Source organism: Rhipicephalus sanguineus, unplaced genomic scaffold, assembly GCF_013339695.2.
Source record: "Rhipicephalus sanguineus isolate Rsan-2018 unplaced genomic scaffold, BIME_Rsan_1.4 Seq853, whole genome shotgun sequence".
In the NCBI taxonomy this organism is placed as follows: Eukaryota; Metazoa; Arthropoda; class Arachnida; order Ixodida; family Ixodidae; genus Rhipicephalus; species Rhipicephalus sanguineus.
The window spans coordinates 1-19,190 of NW_023616135.1; the positions used below are offsets into that span (position 1 = coordinate 1).

At 49.6% G+C, this 19,190-nt stretch overlaps 3 protein-coding genes across 3 annotated transcripts; 1 reads left to right on the forward strand and 2 right to left on the reverse strand.

Annotated features, from left to right (window-relative positions):
* Nucleotides 1-576: 576 nt before the first annotated feature.
* On the reverse strand, nt 577-1,822 carry LOC119378510 (putative nuclease HARBI1; the record flags this gene model as incomplete). Its single annotated transcript, XM_037647622.1, has 2 exons — nt 1,280-1,822; nt 577-718 (listed from the first exon to the last, which is right to left on the reverse strand). Coding segments are annotated over exons 1-2 (685 nt in total), but the record flags the coding sequence as incomplete, so codon positions are not given.
* A 3,373-nt stretch (nt 1,823-5,195) lies between these two features.
* LOC119378511 (uncharacterized) lies at nt 5,196-6,457 on the reverse strand. The gene is made up of 3 exons (XM_037647623.1): nt 6,308-6,457; nt 5,876-6,052; nt 5,196-5,786 (listed from the first exon to the last, which is right to left on the reverse strand). The coding sequence occupies exons 1-3, from the start codon at nt 6,455-6,457 to the stop codon at nt 5,196-5,198; spliced, it is 918 nt and encodes a 305-aa protein (XP_037503551.1).
* Nucleotides 6,458-14,344: 7,887 nt separating this feature from the next.
* Nucleotides 14,345-18,944, forward strand: LOC125756812 (uncharacterized). The gene is made up of 4 exons (XM_049411772.1): nt 14,345-14,402; nt 17,016-17,321; nt 18,656-18,865; nt 18,913-18,944. The coding sequence occupies exons 1-4, from the start codon at nt 14,345-14,347 to the stop codon at nt 18,942-18,944; spliced, it is 606 nt and encodes a 201-aa protein (XP_049267729.1).
* Nucleotides 18,945-19,190: the final 246 nt, after the last annotated feature.

The window sequence follows — 19,190 nt, forward strand, 5'->3', positions numbered from 1 at the left end:
GAGTAGTGAGCTTTGTACAGCTGTGGCTTTAACACGCACACTTGTGCACCGCAGTTTATGTAAACAACATCCCCACGAGGTCACAATAAATCCAGTGTCCCAACCATGACATGCTGAATGACATTAAAGTTCCGATTTTAACCACTATACAAATTAATTCAACAATATTCTACTTATCACACATACATGTACGTATATACAAGAAAGCACCCTCTAGATAGTGAGATGGGTGGTGCAGGAGCTTGGCGGCAGGTGTTTATCAAGGATTTTAATTTAGGAAGGAACCCACCATGATGGCTTAGTGGTTATGGTGCTCGACTGCTGAGCCGAAGGTCACAAGATCAAATCCCAGCCGTGGCGGCCGCATTTCGATGGAGGTGAAATGCTAGAAGCCTGTGTAGTGCTTAGATATTGGTGCACGTTAAATAACATCAGGTAGTTAAATTTCTAGAACCCTCCACTACGGCACCTCTCGTAATCATATTGCGGTTTTGGGACGTAAAACGTCTAGCAATTCTTACTATCATTATTTTTGGAAGGGGACTGAATGCCTGTGACATAGTAACTTTTCCTCACCAAGAAGAAACTCGCCGGGCTTGATAATGAGACCGTCCAGGAACCGACGACGCAACCAGTTGGCGATCCAAACATGAGAATCAGGGTCCGATCCTGGTCGGGATGGGTCGATGGCTAGAATCCTTGCCTCTGCGTTACAGATCTGACGACGAAAGCATGGACAAAATGAGATATGCGTTGCTACGTGCAAGTACTTGACAATAGGGAAATTTTAAAAATGTAGTTGTGTAAGTCCTGGCGTAGTTCTAAATCCCGCGCTAAATCCTGTGCTAATGTTGTGTTTGTGTAGGCCCCGGTGTAGTTCTAATTCTCGCGCTACTGTCGATATTGTGTCGGTCTTGCTTTAGTCGTAAATCCTGTGCTCCACAATCACGAAACCTGAAGAAGTGCGTAGCATGGGCAACCCAGCGAATCCCTTGGCAAGCAAGCGCTTGCCGAGGCGGTGGCGCCCTCTCTTCAGACATTTTTCGCAAATTCAATAAGTTGTTGCAATTGATTCTTGGTTATTTCTGTAGTTTACGTTCTCTTGGACCTTGTTAGTTCATTCTGCACTGGTTTTGAGCCTTGTTAACCTTGTTTTAGGGCTGTATTGACTGCTGCGTGACCATGCGACATGAACAGCGGATGGACAAGCCGGGCCCCTGAAGTGCTGCGCACTTAGAAAAAGAAAGAAAGAAAGCAAGGTGGTGGAAGCGAAACTCACAAGCATGACGTTGAGGGCATAGTATCCCACGTCATAAGCCATGAACCATGCCTCGTCATCGCATTCCGGTTCTTTGATGGCGACAAGAGTGGAGTCCACACACCCGATAACACCTGGAATGCCGCCGTGCATACGGAACACATCCTTCACGACCGCCTTGTCCTGCGGCGTCCGCGGGAACTCGACCCACTTGTCGCGGGTCCCGACGTGGACGATTGCTTTCGCCACACGCAGCACGCACTCGCTGACAGCGGCCTGGGCGACGCCAAACGTTCCGTCGTTTTCCACCGTCGAGAAACTCCCCGTCGCGAAAAATCGCAGAGCGCACAACACTTGTTGTTCTACTGACAGCGTTCGCACGCTTCCGAGTTCTTCGGCCAACTCTTCGCACAGGAAACACACTGTTGGTTTGATCATGTGAAAGTGCTGCTGAAACACGTCGTCTGGCATGTCGAATGCAGCTTCGGTAGCGCCGGTCTTTCTTCTCCTGCGCTCGTCCTCCTCAGCCGCCACAAAAGACGCTGATAACGCTGACACCGTCATTTTTCTCTAAATCGAAGCAACGCTGATCGAAGCATAATCGGAGACACCGAAGCAGAGAACATCTATGACCGAAGTCACGCTGGCTGTACCGCGAACAGCCGCGGATACTCGATTTTGTCTGCGTACTCGCCATCCTTCTTTTACGGCTTCTGATCGTAAGTGTCGTGAGATAAAACAGGGAACAGCGCTCCGTTATCAGGGAAGGTGGTAGATGTTCTCTGGAGAGAGCGTTTTTTTTTTTTTCTTCCACTATTTTGCGCAGGAGGCCGATTGCGCATGCGCGGCTTTGGTTCGGCATCGGCGGGTGATTTGAATTCAGTTTCGGCTGCGCGTTCCTCCGTTCGGTTTTTCGTAGTGGCTTCTTCTCTTCACCTCTTCACTGTTGCGCGCACGTGCGAAGGCGCAACTTCGAGACGCCGACAGCCAAGGGGGAGGGGGAGTTCAAACCACCTAAATTTTTCTATTTTGCTTGTTCCCAGTGCTCGTAGGCGCAGGCGGCCGCCATGTTTGGCCGACAGAGGCGCCGCGGTGCGAGCATTTGCTTGGGGGTGCTGAACGGCTGAACTCTAGCTGAAACCATCGTTCATAGATACAATAAACGATGGCTGAAACGGGCTGGCGCACAACACGGTGCACCCCGTTTGTGGCTCTCAGTAGCGGGCGATTGCAGATTCGCAAGCGCTACAGCCGCTCAGCCTGCTCTGAATGTCGGAACGTGCATCTTATTTCATGTGACTACATTTTCGAACGGTGGAATAGTGCCATTTTTTTTTAAGAACTGTATCATATCAAAAAACGCCTTAAATTTACGCATGTAAATGGCCAGATTAAATCTAGTGCGCTTTACCTTTCTTTTTTTTTTCTGAAAGCAGCAGATATTTTCGTGCCGCGCTACTGTCCGACATTGCGCTGCACGATGGCTGTTTTGTGTTCTCTCGCAAAATGCAACGGGATGAGTTTAATTAGGCGATTATGTCAGTTTTTAACGCTGTAGCTGAGAATACGTGCGGTTCCTAATCGATATTACTGCGAAAGCATGGCTTGGCGTAGTGTCCGAAGTCTCTTGTAGCAAATCTAGACGCAGCGTGGATGCCGGCCCTCAACTGTTGAACTGTCGCACAGGTGCTTTGGATTCATAGGTCGGCAAACCCACTCATGAGTTGACTCACTCAGACTCAGATCGAGCCGTGAGTCTGCGTGAGTCCGGGTGAGTAATATTTTGGTGAGCTTGAGTCCGAGTGAGTCCGGTTGAGAAAATGTTTAGTGAGTCTGAGTCCGAGTGAGTCCGGTTGAGGAAAACTTTGGTGAATCTGAGTGAGCCCTAAGCGCAAAATATATTCCTTGACTGAGTCTGAGCGAGCTCTAGACTTTTTTGCCGACCGATGGTTTTATCTACACAACTTCAACATTACTACCTGCCTTATGTCGACTCACGTTTATACTCCCGTCGACGCACGCATACTGAAAGCACTAGCATTCATGCGTTCAGCGTTCAGCTCAATATTTATTAAGCAGAGGCCTGAGTTACGGAGAGGGGCAGGGGAGCAGGCTGACCTCCCCCCCTCCCCCGCAATCTCTTTAACAGGAAGTTCGTGATAAACATAGGCGTGCGCACAGGGGGGGGGGGGGGGGGGGGGGCAGGGGTGGTGGGGCGGCCGCCCCCCCTAATCGCCTAAGAGGGGGGCGCAATATCTGCCCCGTACATTGATCCTTCTAGTCACCTAAGAAGGGGGGGGGGGGCGCAAAATCTGCCCCATACATTGACTATACATTGACTTTTGAGGGTGAGGGGGCGCTGCGACGAACCTCTGCCCCCCCCCCCCCCCTCTAATGGGGAACCCTGCGCACGCCTATGGTGATAAAAATATCTCGTATGAGTCACCCCTTTCAATAAAAATGTCCTTACTAGGTTGCAACCACTGATAACTCATATTTGAAAGTGCGAGATCAAAAGACGCCAAGCAGAGCATCAATTATACGAGATCTTGGTGTTAAAGACAATTGACACCATGGTCGAAAAAGCCAGTTATACGCTAACGGACTCATGAGTTGACTCACTCAGACTCAGAGAGAGCCGTGAGTCTGAGCCTGAGCGAGTCCAAGTGAGTAATATTTTGGTGAGTTTGACGAGTGAGTCCGGTTGAGAAAAATTTTGGTGAGTCTGAGTCCTAGTGAGCCCTAAGGGCAAAATATATTTCATGAGTGAGTCTGAGTGAGCTCCACATTTTTTACCGACCTATGTTTGGATTGCGATCAAAACCGTATCCTGACCGAGCGGCGCATACGCGTGCACTTTATCGCGACATGCCTCAGTCAGAATATACTTAACTGCAATTGAAGGACCGCGCCTGCAATGACTAGACCCCTGTCACATGGGCACTTTCGATCGCGATTGAGCCGGATCAGGATTTATCGCATGGCCTTCCTTTTCTGTCACAGTAAAACTTCGTTCTTATCAAAACCACAGGTAGACATACCTCGAGGCTGTGTGGTTCAAGATATATATGTTCTATGGACATGATCGAACTTGTAAAAAGTGAAACAGGTCATTACATCGAAGTCTACCTGTGCCTTTTTGAACAAATTGATAGCCAAGGCGGCCGCATTTTGGATGTGGCGTGTTAAAATTTCCGTGCATGTTAATAACTGAAGCTTGCCTCCAGTCTGCTGCCGTGGCGCCTGTAAGATTTCAGGCAAAATTGAGAAACATTTGTTAGTTGGCTTCGCAGTTTGAGAAAATATGTGGTGCATGAAGACTGTCTTCCTCATTTCAAAATTCTTCGTTGCCGTTCTAATATTCCGTTTAATTTTTTGTCCAGCAGGTGGCCTTTGACGTGGCGGATGTCAGTCGTTGATATATATGGCATTGGGTGCAGTTACCGTGCTGTGTGTGCTCCACCGTCGGATCTTAGCGAGCGCAATGCATAAGTAAGCGGTTCGTGGTCGGTGAGGACGAAAAACTCTACACCTTCCAGGAAATGGCGAAAATGTGGGATACAAGCACACGGCCAGCAGTTCTCTTCCGGGGATAGCGGCGCTCGGTGGGGCTTAACTTTCTCGAGAAGGACGAAATCGGGTGCCAACGAGCTGCTGTAATGCAGCCCCGATAGCTGTGTAGGAGGCATCCACTTTTACACGCTGCGGGACGCCGGGCCTTTTGCCAAGGCGTCCTTGACCTTGCGCAAGGCTTCCATTGTGTCTTGAGACCAGGAGAGGGTGTCTGAGCCGTTTCGTAAAGTGGCCAGCAGGTGGAGAGGCTGAAGGATTTGGGCGCAGCGGGGGATGAAACGACGGTAGAAGTTTACCAAACCGAGATATTCTCGAAGCTGGCGCTTTGCAGTCGGCTGCGGTAGAGTTACTGTATATGATTCCTTTAGGTAGCATATACAGTAACCATAGGCTGCGGAAATCCTTGTATGGCTTCAACCTTGTTGGGCTGAGGCAGAACTCCTGAGGCAGAGATGACGTGTCCCAGGAACGATAGCTGGCGCACGCCAAGCTCGCATTTGGCCATGTTCACGACCACCCCGTGCTCCACTAAGCGCTGGGAGACGATGCGCAGATGATTCTCGTGCTCTTCCAGAGTGCTGCTTGCGACTAGCAAGTCACCAAGATAGGCATGGCAGAATCTGAGGCCGCGTATAGTACCGTCCATGAACCACTGGAATGTCTGACCCGCGTTTCGGAGGCCGAATGGCATTCGAAGAAATTCGAAAAGTCCGAAGGGCGTTGCGATGGCAGTATTCGGGACATCCTTCGGGGCAACGGGATTGGTACCAGGTCGATCTTCGAAAAGATAGCGGCACTGTGAAGTCTCGCCGTGATGTAGTGTATGTGCGGTACCGGGCACCTGTCTGGTGTAGTAACCAGGTTCAGCACCCTGTAGTCCCCGCATGGTCGCCAGTCTCCCGGTGTTGACTTTGGCACCATATGGAGTGGAGATGCCCAGGCGCTCGACGAGGGCCTGATGATCCCTAGTTCCAACATGTGGTCAAATTCTTGTCGGACGACTTTTAACTTCGCCAGAGACAAACGGCGAGGCCGCGCGTGTACGGGTGGGCCGCTGGTGCCGATGTAGTGGCGCACCTCGTGCTTCACTACGGAGCCGGCTGGCGGCTGCCTCAACTCGGGAAGCTCGTGGAGAATGCGAGCAAAGCGTTCGGCGCCAGTCGGCCCGAGCAAAGTGGGACTCAGCGGAGGGTGTTTCGAGGGGTTGCCTTGCACCGTCGCCTGCGACACGGGATCGTGGAGGCGCCTAGCTGTTACACACATCGACGAGAAGGCCGAAATGTCGAAGGAAGTCCGCACCCATGGTGGCAACTTCACCTCTGCCACGATGAAAATCCATCGGAACGTTCTGTTTAAGACTAAATTCAGTGGCAGCGAGCGATGTCTGTAGGTGGCAATAGTTGTGTTATTAACCGCTTGAAGGGGGGACGCAGTGGGGACACGGCGATCTTTTGACCGAACAGGCAACACGCTCACCTCAGCGCCGGTGTGCACGAGGAATCGTAGGCCACTGTCGCGGTCGGTGAGGAAAAACACTGATGGACGACGTTCCGGGGTGTCCGGGACACTGGTCGCCCTCAGTGCCGGCAGCAGTCGTTTCTCGCATGATCGCAAGGAGGAATGCATTTGCGAGCAGCGTTGCCATGCTTCCTGTGGTACTACCAGGTTATCTGTTGCGCTGGAGAACGCCGGTACTCTTTGGGTGTGCTGCGGGCCTGTATCGCTGCAACTGTGCCGGCGAGGCGGGATATCGGCTCCCGGATGTCCTGCAGCTCGGTGGTAGGCGCGCAAGGGGGGACGTCTGCCTGCAGTGCCGCGATTGACGGCGGAGCGACCGCCACCACTATAGGTCCGCGAGCTGAGAAAGGTCTTTGTTGGCAGACGAGGCGAGGACCATGCGCACGTTGGTGGGAAGTCGCTGCATGCAAGAAGAGCTCGCGAAGCAGTCTGCTGTCAGCGTCGGTGGTTGCAGCGTCGGCCGTATGCGGTATAGCTGCCTCATGGGGCGCAATAGTTGACTGGGGGTCCGGTCGGCGAGTTCCCTGGCGCGCAGTAGCTGTTGCAGTCGCTGAGGCTCTGATGGCGTGAGAGGGCGGATGAGCAGGTGCTTGAACTTTGTGCATGCGTCCTCTGCAGGTGGAGCGATCAGCAAACAGTGTATTTCGCTCGCTGTTGTTAGGTCGGCAGTAATGCTACGAGCGGCGAATTGGGACCAAAGCTGCGGGTCCGCTGTCCAAAACGGTGGGAACTTGATGTCGACGATGGCAATGACTGGTGCGTCAGTTGCGGTTTGCATGGCGTCGATATGTTGAAACGGCGGTAAGCCTTGTCCGGGTCACCACGGTTGGGACGCTTGTGCTTAACTGACTCAACGTATTCTTGTCTCTTCGCTCCCCTCGCCTTTTCCTTCACCGCGTGGTAAAGGAGTCGAGTAGGCGAGCGGAGAACCGGTTATGGAGAGGAGGACTGCCGCGTCTTCCTTGCTTGCTTTGTCGGTTGCCACCACAAGTACGTACACATCATTTTTGACGTCTCGAATTTTAGCGGTTTTGTCACGTCGCGTGACATGAATATTACTTTAGCGTAGACAAAAGATCTCTGACCGTTGGCTAAGGACTAATGGCGAGAAAGATGCAGAATCACAAATAATTATTTGTCGCATGCTGTACCTAATCGTGCATGGTTATCACTCGTGTAGGCGGTTTTCGCGCCTTTCGTTGCATCGCGTTACGAACAGGCGCTACCCACTACCCAGGTGGAGGGTAGGGGATGTTGCCGGCGGCTTGCAAACCCTTAAGTCATGGCACAAGGAAGCGTTACAGAAACAGTTTCTTGTTGGTTATGCTATACATGGTTCTGCCTGCGTGACGCCATACATGGCTATGCCATGCTTTAACCCTCTCCCCTCCTTCTTTTCCTCCTCCTCACCCTCACTTCCATTTCCCGCACTCTTACTATACATACTATACATGGCTAGGCTATATATGGTTTTGGCTGGGCTGCGTGACGCCGTACATAGCTATGCCATGCTTTGCCCTCTCCCATTCTCCTCCCCGTCCTCCTCACCCTGACGTCACTCCCCTCATCCTCGGTTCCCTTTCCCGCCCGCTTGCTTGCGTGACGCCAAGCGATGACATGAGATGACAGCATACGATGTCAGCATATCCCTCCCTCCTCTCCCTCCATCCCTTCCTCCTCTCCCTCACTTCCATTTCTCGCCTCCTTGCTACGCATGGCTATGCTATACGATGTTTTGCCGGCGTGACGCCAAGCGACATGAGACGACTACTGCAGCATACGATGCCAGCATACGACAGCACGGACCCCAAAGTGATCCGCACTTAAGAGGAGAACGATAACAGTGATTGTGCGAGCCGGATGGCAAGCGCGAATGTTGGGAGGAGACCATCAGTACCGTCTTTCTCATAAGCGATAGAATAACTAAGGTAACCAACATATTCCTGTAGGAGCCCTTACAGGGACAATAAAGCACCGTCACCCTTAGCACCATCTGCTACGAAGAGCGCTATCGACTGTTAGGTTTACTGCATGGGCACAGCGTGCAGTCTCGCCAAACTGAAACTATGACTAGGGCGACTATGCATTTTAACTCGACAGCATTAGAGCGCACGCTCGAAGAAAAACCCGCCTGTGTCAGAATTGGAAAAAAATCGCCCCATTTTCGCGAGCTTACTTCAGGAAAAAATTTCGTTAAATCGCGTTTACAGCCAAGTCAGTTTCGTTAATTCGGGTTGATGACAACTATATTGAACCCTATGGGCGTCTGGCGGAAAATAGAAATTTTTTTTCGTTAGACCGGGAACTTCGTGATATCGCGTTACGTTAGATCGAGTATTGAATGTATATAGTTGGCGTTACATAGTAAGGCTGCATGCTTATGTATGCTGGGTGATGTGACGGATTATCCCAGACCCTGGCGCAGGAAAAGCCGGAGATCGGGCATGGAAGTCGCGAGCCGGGCCATCTCTGTCTAACCGGCAACAGGTAGGACGGGCTGTCACATGCTCGGTCCCTGCAGTAGCGAAAGTAGGAGCGGGGTTGAGCTTCTCTTGACACTTAGAAGTGACGACGCAATGATTCTGGCAGAACATATAAACCTGGCAATATTTAATTGGGAAATGTATACGCTGGCTTACAAACAACAAACTTCGCATGTTCCTGTGCGGCGAGAGGTGTGGCGGTGTGTCAGTAGGACCCAGTCCACATTTGACGCTCTCATAGGAACACCAAGTGGGCAGACTGCGCGCCTAACGCAGGGCTACGGACGGATATCTATTCACGGTTTCACTGTTTACTAACACAGGCCCTGGACCGCTTCCGGTTTCCTGCGCTGGCGTAGGCTAGCAGGATTGGCGGGGAACAAAAGCCTTGGCGAGGAGCCCGTAGAGTTTCAACACTTTTCTCCCTGTGTCTAGCAAAATATTTGAATTAAATATTCTTCTAAGCGACACACAACATTAAAAGAGTTAGTCTTTAACTATAAGCGCCTTTCCTTTATGTGAACGTGGAAAAAGAGTATTCCCTTACTCTGACAAATCTTAAAAAAACGCTTTACGCTTCGGTGTTGCAGAATAATAAATGAGGTGACCGGAAGTTTCTTAGGGTACACCACGTGCTCCTGCTATCGCAATCTTGAAACAGTCTATACACAACTGCCGGCCAGCTTTGCCTGATCCGCCACCGATTTCCGGAGCATTCATATGGCTTTGCCCACCGTCCTCGTTACATGGGCTTAACAGTTGATGAAAACGTAAAACTTATCGCAGGGAACATCCGTGCTTGTCATATAACGCAAACCTGCAACGTCGTTTACGACATTGGTGCAATTTTCCTGAATGACTGGTAAAAGGCACGGCGTTGTACTTGTCGGGACGGTGGGACAGCTATCACTTCGTAAGCCCGTCATCACATTCGATGAAGCCATATTGCGCTGAAAACAAAAGGAAGAAGACAGGACGTGCGCTGTGGTCAGGACATTACCAGGATTTGGGGACATATGCACGTACTGCCATCTCTCTTCGATGACTGCAGTGGCCTGCCGTAACTGAATGGGAAATATGCGAAAAAATTTCTACCTGACGAAAAAAGTTTGTCGTCAAAAACCACTCCCGGTTCTCTACAGTAGAGACCACGGTGTTAGAGGTAGAGACTTATTTGAACATTCTGTTAAAATTACAATGTCGCACCACAAACCGCGTGGTTTCCCGGAGTGTTTAAAATTTTACAATGAGGCCCCATGTTTTTCTAATGGGTGGTGTTCAATTGTTTTTGGAAGCCACATGCTTTGTAGTGCATACTGTAATTTTACCAAAAAGTTCCAGTAGGTCTCTACTGTATGAAACCCCGAGTCATTTTTGATAGCTTGCTTTTTTCAAGCGATATGATTTTTTTTCGCCGATTTTCCATTCAGCTATGGCAGGACGCCATTGCTACCACCAAGAGATGGCGCCACGCACAAATGTCCCCAAATCATGGGAATGCGTGCGCTGGCTGCTGTAATGGTCCCTGTGTTTTCAGCGCTATACGGCTTCATTGAATGTACCAAACCAACTAGCCCAAAACTCTGTTCTCTTGGTCATCATCACAGTATACATGACCAGGCGCATTGAAAAATCTTCTTGTGTTTTGCGCCCCAAAACAACTCTGTGCACCACATGCAACACTGGGGAAGACTTAAAACACGCCCTGCGTGACTGTTCCCGTTACAACGCAGAGTGACAGATTCTGAAGGCAGCACTACATTTGCAACGCATTTTGAGCTTGGAGTTTCGGCACCTCTTTTTTGCCCGTGGCAAAGCAGCGCAGGCAACACGAAAGCGCTGTTGGTGTTTTTAATGACTTTAATGAAAAATTAATATTTACTTTTTTTGTGTATAAAGATGTGTGTGTGTGTGTGTGTGTGTGTGTGTGTGTGTGTGTGTGTGTGTGTGTGTGTGTGTGTGTGTGTGTGTGTGTGTGTGTGTGTGTGTGTGTGTGTGTGTGTGTGTGTGTGTGTGTGTGTGTGTGTGTGTGTGTGTGTGTGTGTGTGAGCAGGCTAACCTGTATAAGATTATCATGGAAAGGGTTATCTTATATTATCAACGATATGATATTTTAACTACAATTTCTTGGGTTTTGCTTCTCAAGACCACGGAGGGCTCCGGACAGTTTCAACCACCTGGAGTTCTTTAACGTGCCCTCACATCGCAGAAAACACGGACCTCTAGCATTTCGCGTTCATCGAAACGATATAATATTGAGGCACACCGTGGGCCTCTAGCGTTTCAAGTTGATCCAAGCGATATAGTATTGAGGCCATAGGCGTATCTACCGGGGGGGGGGGGGGGGCGCAAGGGTCAAGGGGGGCGCTGGTCCCCAACTCGCAAAGGTCGGGGGGCTGAGCACCCCTCCTCCACTTTTGTGAGCTTTCACTGCCGGCAGCGCAGTGACAAACCAACAACTATGGCGATGTTTTTGTTCGACACAACTGTCAAAATTAAATTACGAAATTTAAATGTATCCCCAGCTTCTGCAGTGAATATCGTCTTCCGCGCCTCACACGACGCACCGTAGGTTCTCTGCGGTGCGAGTCGCCTGTGCAACGCTTTCATGCCTTGCGCTTCTGCACTGCGGGGGAGGCTACAGCTGAGCTCTCAGGAGTCAGTGTACCGTCCTGTGTTTATGCCGTTCTACCTGACATCATATTTACATCACTGGCGACGCAAGCTAGGGCGGGAACCAGTAGCACTTATGAAGATTTCAGTCAATTAACGTTACTGCAGTTTACAGGAGATGCATCTGCTTTTTCTTCGAAAACGTAAAGCATTGCTTGCCCTATTCCCTTGGCTCAAGTGGGTCGATGAGCGCGCAGATGCGCTGAGTGTTATACTCGGGCAGAGCTGACGCGGAACGGCGGTGGATGAAGATTCCGCCTGTGTTTCTGAAATAATTTTATTGGACTGGCTGATCATACTGTAGCTTCCAAGGACCTTAGCAGCTTGGATTAAGGCGATAAAAAAGACGCGTTATCAACGAAGAAGAGTTTACATAGCGATGTCGTAAACGCGCACGAACGGTTCAACGACGTTGTACTAGCCCTGAAACGATTTATTATACGTAGATAAGTCCTTTTTGCCGCCTGCTGCGACTAGCCTCTGCCAAACCGTCGTCGCGATGCCATCTTCTCTTTCGTTCGGAACAAGACGAAACGATTTAGGTATTGTTCGACATATCAGCACTAATGCGCGGTTTAGTGCGTACACGTAATTCTAACGACGTAAGTTTCGCGGTTTGGTGACGTTGCGTGACAGGCAAGCTATTTTAGCGCCGACCAACAAATAATAGCCAATACCGAAGAACCAATGGCGAGCAAAGGCAGTATCAGAAATAATTTAGTACGTAGATGTTCTACCTAACGCCGAAGGTACCATACGTTGACCTTTATGAATCTCAATACTTTCGTAAAATCATTTCGACGAAGCTTGCTGTTGTTGCTCGTGAGGTTACAGTGCAAAACTCAGTGTCACAAAGTGGCACTCGGCCTATTTTTAGACCTCTCCAAAGCCGTTCACTTCGTCAACCACAACGCTTTGTTAAGAAAGTAGGAATTTTATGGTACTGGAGGCATAGCAAGTTTTTGAACCTAATCGTACCTATAACGTGGAACTCAGATTGTAATATTTGCAGGTGAATTGTCAGATGCACTACCTCACGGGGAAGCGCTTTGTGACCTTTTCTGTTTACACTCTCTATTTACCATATCCCAAACATTGACAGCAAAGCTAAATTTGTAGTCTCTGCAGATGGCGCGACTTTATCTTTTCTGAGAAATTAAGATGCAGAGCTAGTAACAAGGGTTAACAGACCCATACTGGTATAAATCTACCTTGACGAACACATGATATGTGATGAACACGCTACGAGTATGATGAGTAAATTCTGTAAAACGACTGGTATTATACGTAAAAATTTCATTTGTGTACCCTGCATCTGTCGGCACGCCTGTGTACGAGGCACGTATTTACAAAATAAATAATTCGCATTGCTCGTTCGAGCAATAACCACCAATAAAAATATTACCAAGAGGTGCCGTTTCAAAACCGCGTAGTTTATGCAACATGAAATATCTCGTACCTATTTCAGTGGCCTTTTTATAATAAACGCTGCACTATCTAGGTTAATCCCATATACACCGACAATGCTCCAGAAAATACAGTTGGACCAGTTGATAATGTTACTGAATATACTAACAGGAATTATAGCATAGCAGAATCACTAGCTAGACTAACAGCAAACAAAACAAAATATACAGGCAAACATCTAGGCTGGCAAGTAAAGTATGTCGGTACTAATTGGGGAAAACCTACGCTGCATTTTTTTTCTATAACTCTGTTAATAAACACAATTAACGATAACAACTTATTGATATAAAAGAAAAGTCACTAATGTATCTACGAAATGTACTGCTGGGAGCGACACAAGTAACATATGCTCATAAATATTTCTTCTTATAGTCACTTCTTTAAAATGCGTTGCTAGGCTAGTTAAATTCTGATAAATTCTAGGAAAGCGGCGCATCAAAAGACAAGGACGAGAGAGGACGCAACACGGTCAAGTGCACTCGTTGCCTGATCTCCCGTGCTATAGTCTTTTCCTGTGCTGCTCTCCAAGCATTTATCACTTTTTTTGAAAATCTGAATAGTTAACGTATAAACAATCGTGGCTGCAAATACTACTTATCTTTGCTTTTAAGGCGCGAAGGAACACAATCACAATAAATGACACGGGACAGAGTGCCTCCCGTGTCAAATATGAACGTACACCAACTCGTCCAACAAAAAGTTCTCTAAAAAATACTGCTTACTTGTATAATACGGATGTGCAATTATGCTGCTGGAGTCTCCACACACACACACACACACACACACACCACACACATATATATATATATATATATATATATATATAAGTGTGTGTGTGTGTGTGTGTGTGTGTGTGTGTGTGTGTGTGTGTGTGGTGTGTGTGTGCGTGTGTGTGTGTGTGTGTGTGTGTGTGTGTGTGTGTGCGCGCGCTTCGAGGGCCGCCTAATCAAGAACAAGTTGGTACGCCACTGATTGAGGCACGTCGTAGTGTGGGACTTCCTTTTAATATTGACCACTTGGGGTACACACAAACATAAACATTCCCACAGACGTGAGCGCGCAGGTGTTCATGCAATTTGCCCTCATCGCAATGGGGTCACCGAGGCCGGAAATCGAACCCGCGCCCTCAAGCTCAACGGTGCAGCACCTCAGCCACTAAGTCACAGCGGCGTGGTCATGTGCGCAAGGGTGGTCACGTGTCATTCACTCGGCTATATTTAGCGTCGATTTTCGCCATTGTTTTTTTTTTAAACTGGGCTTTAAACATGCCCGTGATTTTGTAGTTCACAATCATACGAAGAGGTAATATAGTTACCACCCCATCTTTATAAAACTATTCTTTTATTTTGTGTTTCATTTCTTCCAGAAAAGCATGCAGTACGCTGCTTTGTGGTTCTGTGCCACTTTTTCAAGCACGGTAGTCCTAGAAGGTAAGACTGAATAGCCTCAGTTCGATATTTTTCCCGATATAGCCCGATATTTTTCAGTCGTAGCAAAGCAGTGTTCAATACCTCACACTAAACGAAGGTAGAAAGACTCATTGATAGAAGAAAAAGAAGAGAAATTTGAAGGAAGAAAACTTTAGGTGTGGACTCTTTCAACTCGAAAATATGTACCGTCCTTTGTAGCATGTTGTAAGTAAAGTTTTTGATGGTTCTTCGTCGTTGATCACGGAGATCTTGGACGGTGATCGGCAGCGATGATGAACTCACACGCAGGCAGCAGCGGAAGTCAGGCGGAATTATGATAACGCGAAATGATACATACAACTGAGCTTAGATAGATACAAAGATTAAAACAGGACAAATATACAGTCTCACTCTTCTACTTGTTTAAAAAGTTAGAGCCCAGACTGTCCTAACTTGCAATTGCCACTAGCCTCATTGATCTATCAGCGCTCTGATTACAGCCCAGGCCAAGCGCGTCCGCAGAACTTATTGCAGGGGGGTGCAAGGGGGGGGGGGGGGGGAGAGAGAGATCCAGCACTGACAGCTTTCACTGCCATGACATGACCTGCAAGATTAATCAGTAGTGTGCAACGTGCGAAATTTTTTGGAAATAGAGAAGGCCGGGACCTGAGTATGCTAATCAAGCTGTGTAACGCATTGCTACCGCACAGAAAAATATTATCCGAAATTCCAGGGAGGGGCAGCTGCCCCCCCTTGCACCCCCCTCCGGACGCCCATGGCCCAGGCTAGTTTTATGTACATTGTAAGGAGCCTTACCGATCTATCAGCAACGCTGATTACAGCCCAGACTGACGTGCCACTCACGTGCAGGTCAATATCTACTGCAACAAACAAAAAAAAAGTAGGGGGGGGCGGTGGCATCCCTTTATTCCTCCCTTGACCGTGGCGACCAACCAGCGCGTAAGTACTCGTAGGCCACAGCCCACCGGGCAGGGCCTAAAGGGAAAACCAAGATATTACGAAAAACAATGGCTTTCCTTCTTTCTCGTCGACACGTGGTCACGCAAAGCGTCATTCGCCGGCGCCACATGTGCGCAATTTATTGCTCACACATTCCGCGCTGCAGCGGCATCGTCGGCCAGCAAAAGGACCGTCGCCTCCAACTTGGCGCGAAATAGGCTACTGGGGTTTCGCCTCTGCAGCGTGTTCCCGTCGCTGGCCGGTTCATCGAACAGCGCCGCCTGCGCTTCAGATCCACGCAGTGTGGTCTGTCTCCTGCCCGGAAGCGGCGCCTTCCCGGAGTTCAAAACAAGACCGCAGCGGCCGTGGCCCACCAGAGGGGAGGCGGCGCACAACTGCCTGCGTGGCGCCATCGCAGCCGGCACAACTGTCCACATTGCACTCCAAACACAGGGGGAGGTGTACGGCACTGGTCCCCCGCTCCGAAATCCAACCCCTCTCAGCATTCTGCGATCTCGTGGTTCACCCCTTGGCGCGAAACAGCTCTCGCCCTGAGCACTCAACACATAAAGAAAAGCTCAGCGCCCGCCGTCGGCGAGCGAAAGAGACACGGTCTTCTCCCCTGAAATCGTAAACACGTCCGGCATCCTTAGGGCGCACCACCATATGCGGCCTTACACTAACGATATTTTTTCGAGGCACGGGTTGTTTAAATCCATTTTCGAGCTATAATGTGTGCACTAAGCATTCTTTAGAATAACCAGCACCGTGGCCTCTGAGATCAGTTCCGGCCGAGCGCCTTACATCATCGCGGCAGTCATGGTCGGCCCTGTACGTTCTATCGCGCAGCTCGGCCGGCGCGCGCCCTCTTCGTCGTCTTCATCGTGTGCCAGCTCCCCGAGCATGTGCTCCCGGCTGATTAGCTAATTGGCTGGGCGGTATACCTAGGTAATTAAGTCAGGACATGCTGTGACCAGCCAATTAAGCCAAGCGAAAGAACGAGGTAATTAGGCCACATCTTAATAAGACCATGCTTAATAAGGCCAGCACCCCAGGGCGGTGCACTAGGGAAATCTTCACACTCGGCACAAGGACGTGTTTGCCAATAATCCTGCACAATGCTCAAGGTAGTTCACATTCGTCCTGCTGCTCAGTCCGTTGACACGTGCTATATGATGTCTCGAATGCAAAAAAAAAAAAAAAAAATGTAACAACGTCCAATGTGGCAAGTAATATACGTGCTTCAGAAGACAACGTCATCTTATGTTTCGTCTAATTTTTGTAACTCTATGTGATGACTACCATAATTTAGACGATAATTTCTTACCAAATTCAACTTGTCCCTCACAGAAAGAGGCCTTCCTTATATAGCTAGGCTGTAACAGTAAGCGAAGTGTATACCAAAATGAGGTAAAGTACAGACAAGAAGTGGGTAAACCACAAACGGAAGTTCTCAGCGAGAGTGAAAACAAAAGTGGTAACTGGAAGTCACTTGAGGCCTTGAGAGAGGGAAAACGGAAGTTAGGCGTGACAAGGCAGTCACGTGGTGGAAGCTGGAAGTGATGTGACGGTTGAGAGAAAGGTGAGACTTGACTTATAAATGCTGCGTCTACTTCGTCTGATCGCAGTCCCAGTGACCGAGGTGTCTGCCAACACTTTTTTTTATCTCTCCAGGTGCTGCCCACGGATCTGGTGTTCGAAAGTGCCCCGACGGTGGCAAATGCGTCCTCGGCACCAGCTGCATGAACATTTCACCCGGTTTGGACAGCTATGGCTGCTGTCCTTACGACAGAGGCGTGCCTTGCCTTTACAAAAGCGACACAGGCAGCTCCAGTGAGAAACATGGCTGCTGTCCGCGTGGACACCGTTGCCAGCAAGGAGCGTGCTCCTACGACGAAGGCGGTGTCACCTTGTCGTACGCACCAGCCGCTCTTCTGCCTCCTCTGCGCAGGAGCCTGCGCAGCTCGTCTTGCAGTCCGAGTGAGTGGCAGTCCTCTGACCGTACAGATAGTGAAAATTTCTTGGAGATGACTGAAATTTACCCGGACAACAATAAGTACCTTCACCTTGTTTTGATAGCACGGTCCAACACGAAATCATCTATTGCACTTAAACTGGCACCCCAAACCTACATAGTTTTCGAGATGTACCGTATAGTATGCGGCGTAAGCATCATGAAGGCACGGTTTTGGAACTAGTCTTCCGACTGCCTTTCTCACTATTAAGAATATAGCTTAAGGTTTAAGTATAGTGAGATGGAGTGGAGATCGAATCAAGCTTTCATAAAGACATGTATTAAATATCGACAAATTCGAATCTACAAGTTACAATAGACATATAAAAAGCTTGGAACCCTCGGGCAGATTATCATATCGTAATCGAACGAGAGGACCGCTTTCGCATAAATGTGCGCGGCTGTGCATCGCTCAATTTGGCGCACTTGCTCGCAATGCGTCACTTGCTGCAGCGTAGCTATAGGGGATGTGGTTTTAGGGTGTTCAACCGCGCCCCCTTCCGAAATTCTTACATTTTTATATGTACGCATATGCGCACGTATAGAAACACACGCACGAGCATTCGTAAAGAAGGGTCGGATCTCACGAAAAATACTTCTGGTTACGCCACTGGTCGCTTGCGGCGTCGTGCGCACTTATAGACATCTTATGCCACCAAGGCAGCGCGCCATTCACACGACGGACCAAATCGCGATTCGAGCGCGCGGATTGCGTACAAAGTCGCCATACGCAACCCGTTCCTGCGGTCCTCCTTCGGTCCGCGCAGGGCGATTCGAAAAACGACGGAGGCCCAAATGACAGTTGGGATCCTTGGAAAGAACCACCGAAATCCTCGCTTGTGGCGTGAATTCTCCTCTGTCGTGTGAATGCTGGCTGCGGGGAGATCCGAATCACGTCACGTGTCACGTGATTGATTCCTCCGCGATCACGTCCGTCGTGTGAACACAGCTTTAAGCGGAGCCGAGACCATGGGGCTGCGTCTCGGCCCGCGCGATGTATTCGCTCGTGGTGTACAGTGACCGGTGCCGCACTGGACTTACGCTGTACAGGTACGCCGCCAGCGTGAGGCCAGATTTCACCGCCGTTCGTGTGGCGCCATATGCAAAGAACACATGCGTGCTTCATATTTAGGCGCATGCTGAACAACCGCTCGTGGTGAAAATTAATCCGAAGTCCCCCACTACAGCGTGCATCATAGTCATATCGTTGTTCTGAGACGTTAAACCCAGAATTATTGCTCAGCGCTGAGCAATATCTGTTTGCGGTGCGTATACAAATGTCATGTTCGCGGGCGCCCAGAGGAGACGGTCAGTGCCAAGGACCACACCACGTGCCCCTGCTGGCAACAGCTGCTGCCACACGCCCGAGTACCCGGTGGGAACGTACTCCTGCTGCCCGTCGAGTACGGACAGGTGTGCTGCCCGGACGGCTCCTGCTGCGCCGCGGGATACCGCTGCGAGCCACGATGGGGCATCTGCACGCCCACGCTGGCAGGGAGCGCACTCAACGGTACGAGAGCAGCCACCAGACGGTTGCTGATGCCCGTTCCTGCAAAGAGGGGGCCAAGGGCGAAGCCTCCCCCCGCTAGAGTACATCTGGCGGTGAGTTATAAAAGCCGGAGAACGAGGCGCTGTCGCCGCTGTGATGGATGTCGAGAATTGAAGACGAGGCATGGCTGCCAAAGCTGCTGTAGGTGTGGTAAACAATGAAGTAGATCCTCCACGAGAACAGAACCAACGGAAGTCTTTGTTTACATTATTTTTATAATGAACGAACGCGAATGACTAAGACAGATGGCGAGTGGCAATGCTAAAACTAATTATGAAACTGTCAA

Bases quoted from the DNA above. Each gene is read 5' to 3' on its own strand.
- LOC119378511 (XM_037647623.1), bottom strand. From the start codon at position 6,457: ATGCATTCCTCCTTGCGATCATGCGAGAAACGACTGCTGCCGGCACTG. The intron at 6,053-6,307 runs GTGAGCGTGTTG...CCCGTGTCGCAG, and splicing joins TCGTGCACACCGGCGCTGAG to GCGACGGTGCAAGGCAACCC. The intron at 5,787-5,875 runs GTACACGCGCGG...AGGGATCATCAG, and splicing joins TCGGCACCAGCGGCCCACCC to GCCCTCGTCGAGCGCCTGGG.
- LOC125756812 (XM_049411772.1), top strand. From the start codon at position 14,345: ATGCAGTACGCTGCTTTGTGGTTCTGTGCCACTTTTTCAAGCACGGTA. The intron at 14,403-17,015 runs GTAAGACTGAAT...TTATCTCTCCAG, and splicing joins AAGCACGGTAGTCCTAGAAG to GTGCTGCCCACGGATCTGGT. The intron at 18,866-18,912 runs GTACGAGAGCAG...GTTCCTGCAAAG, and splicing joins GGCAGGGAGCGCACTCAACG to AGGGGGCCAAGGGCGAAGCC.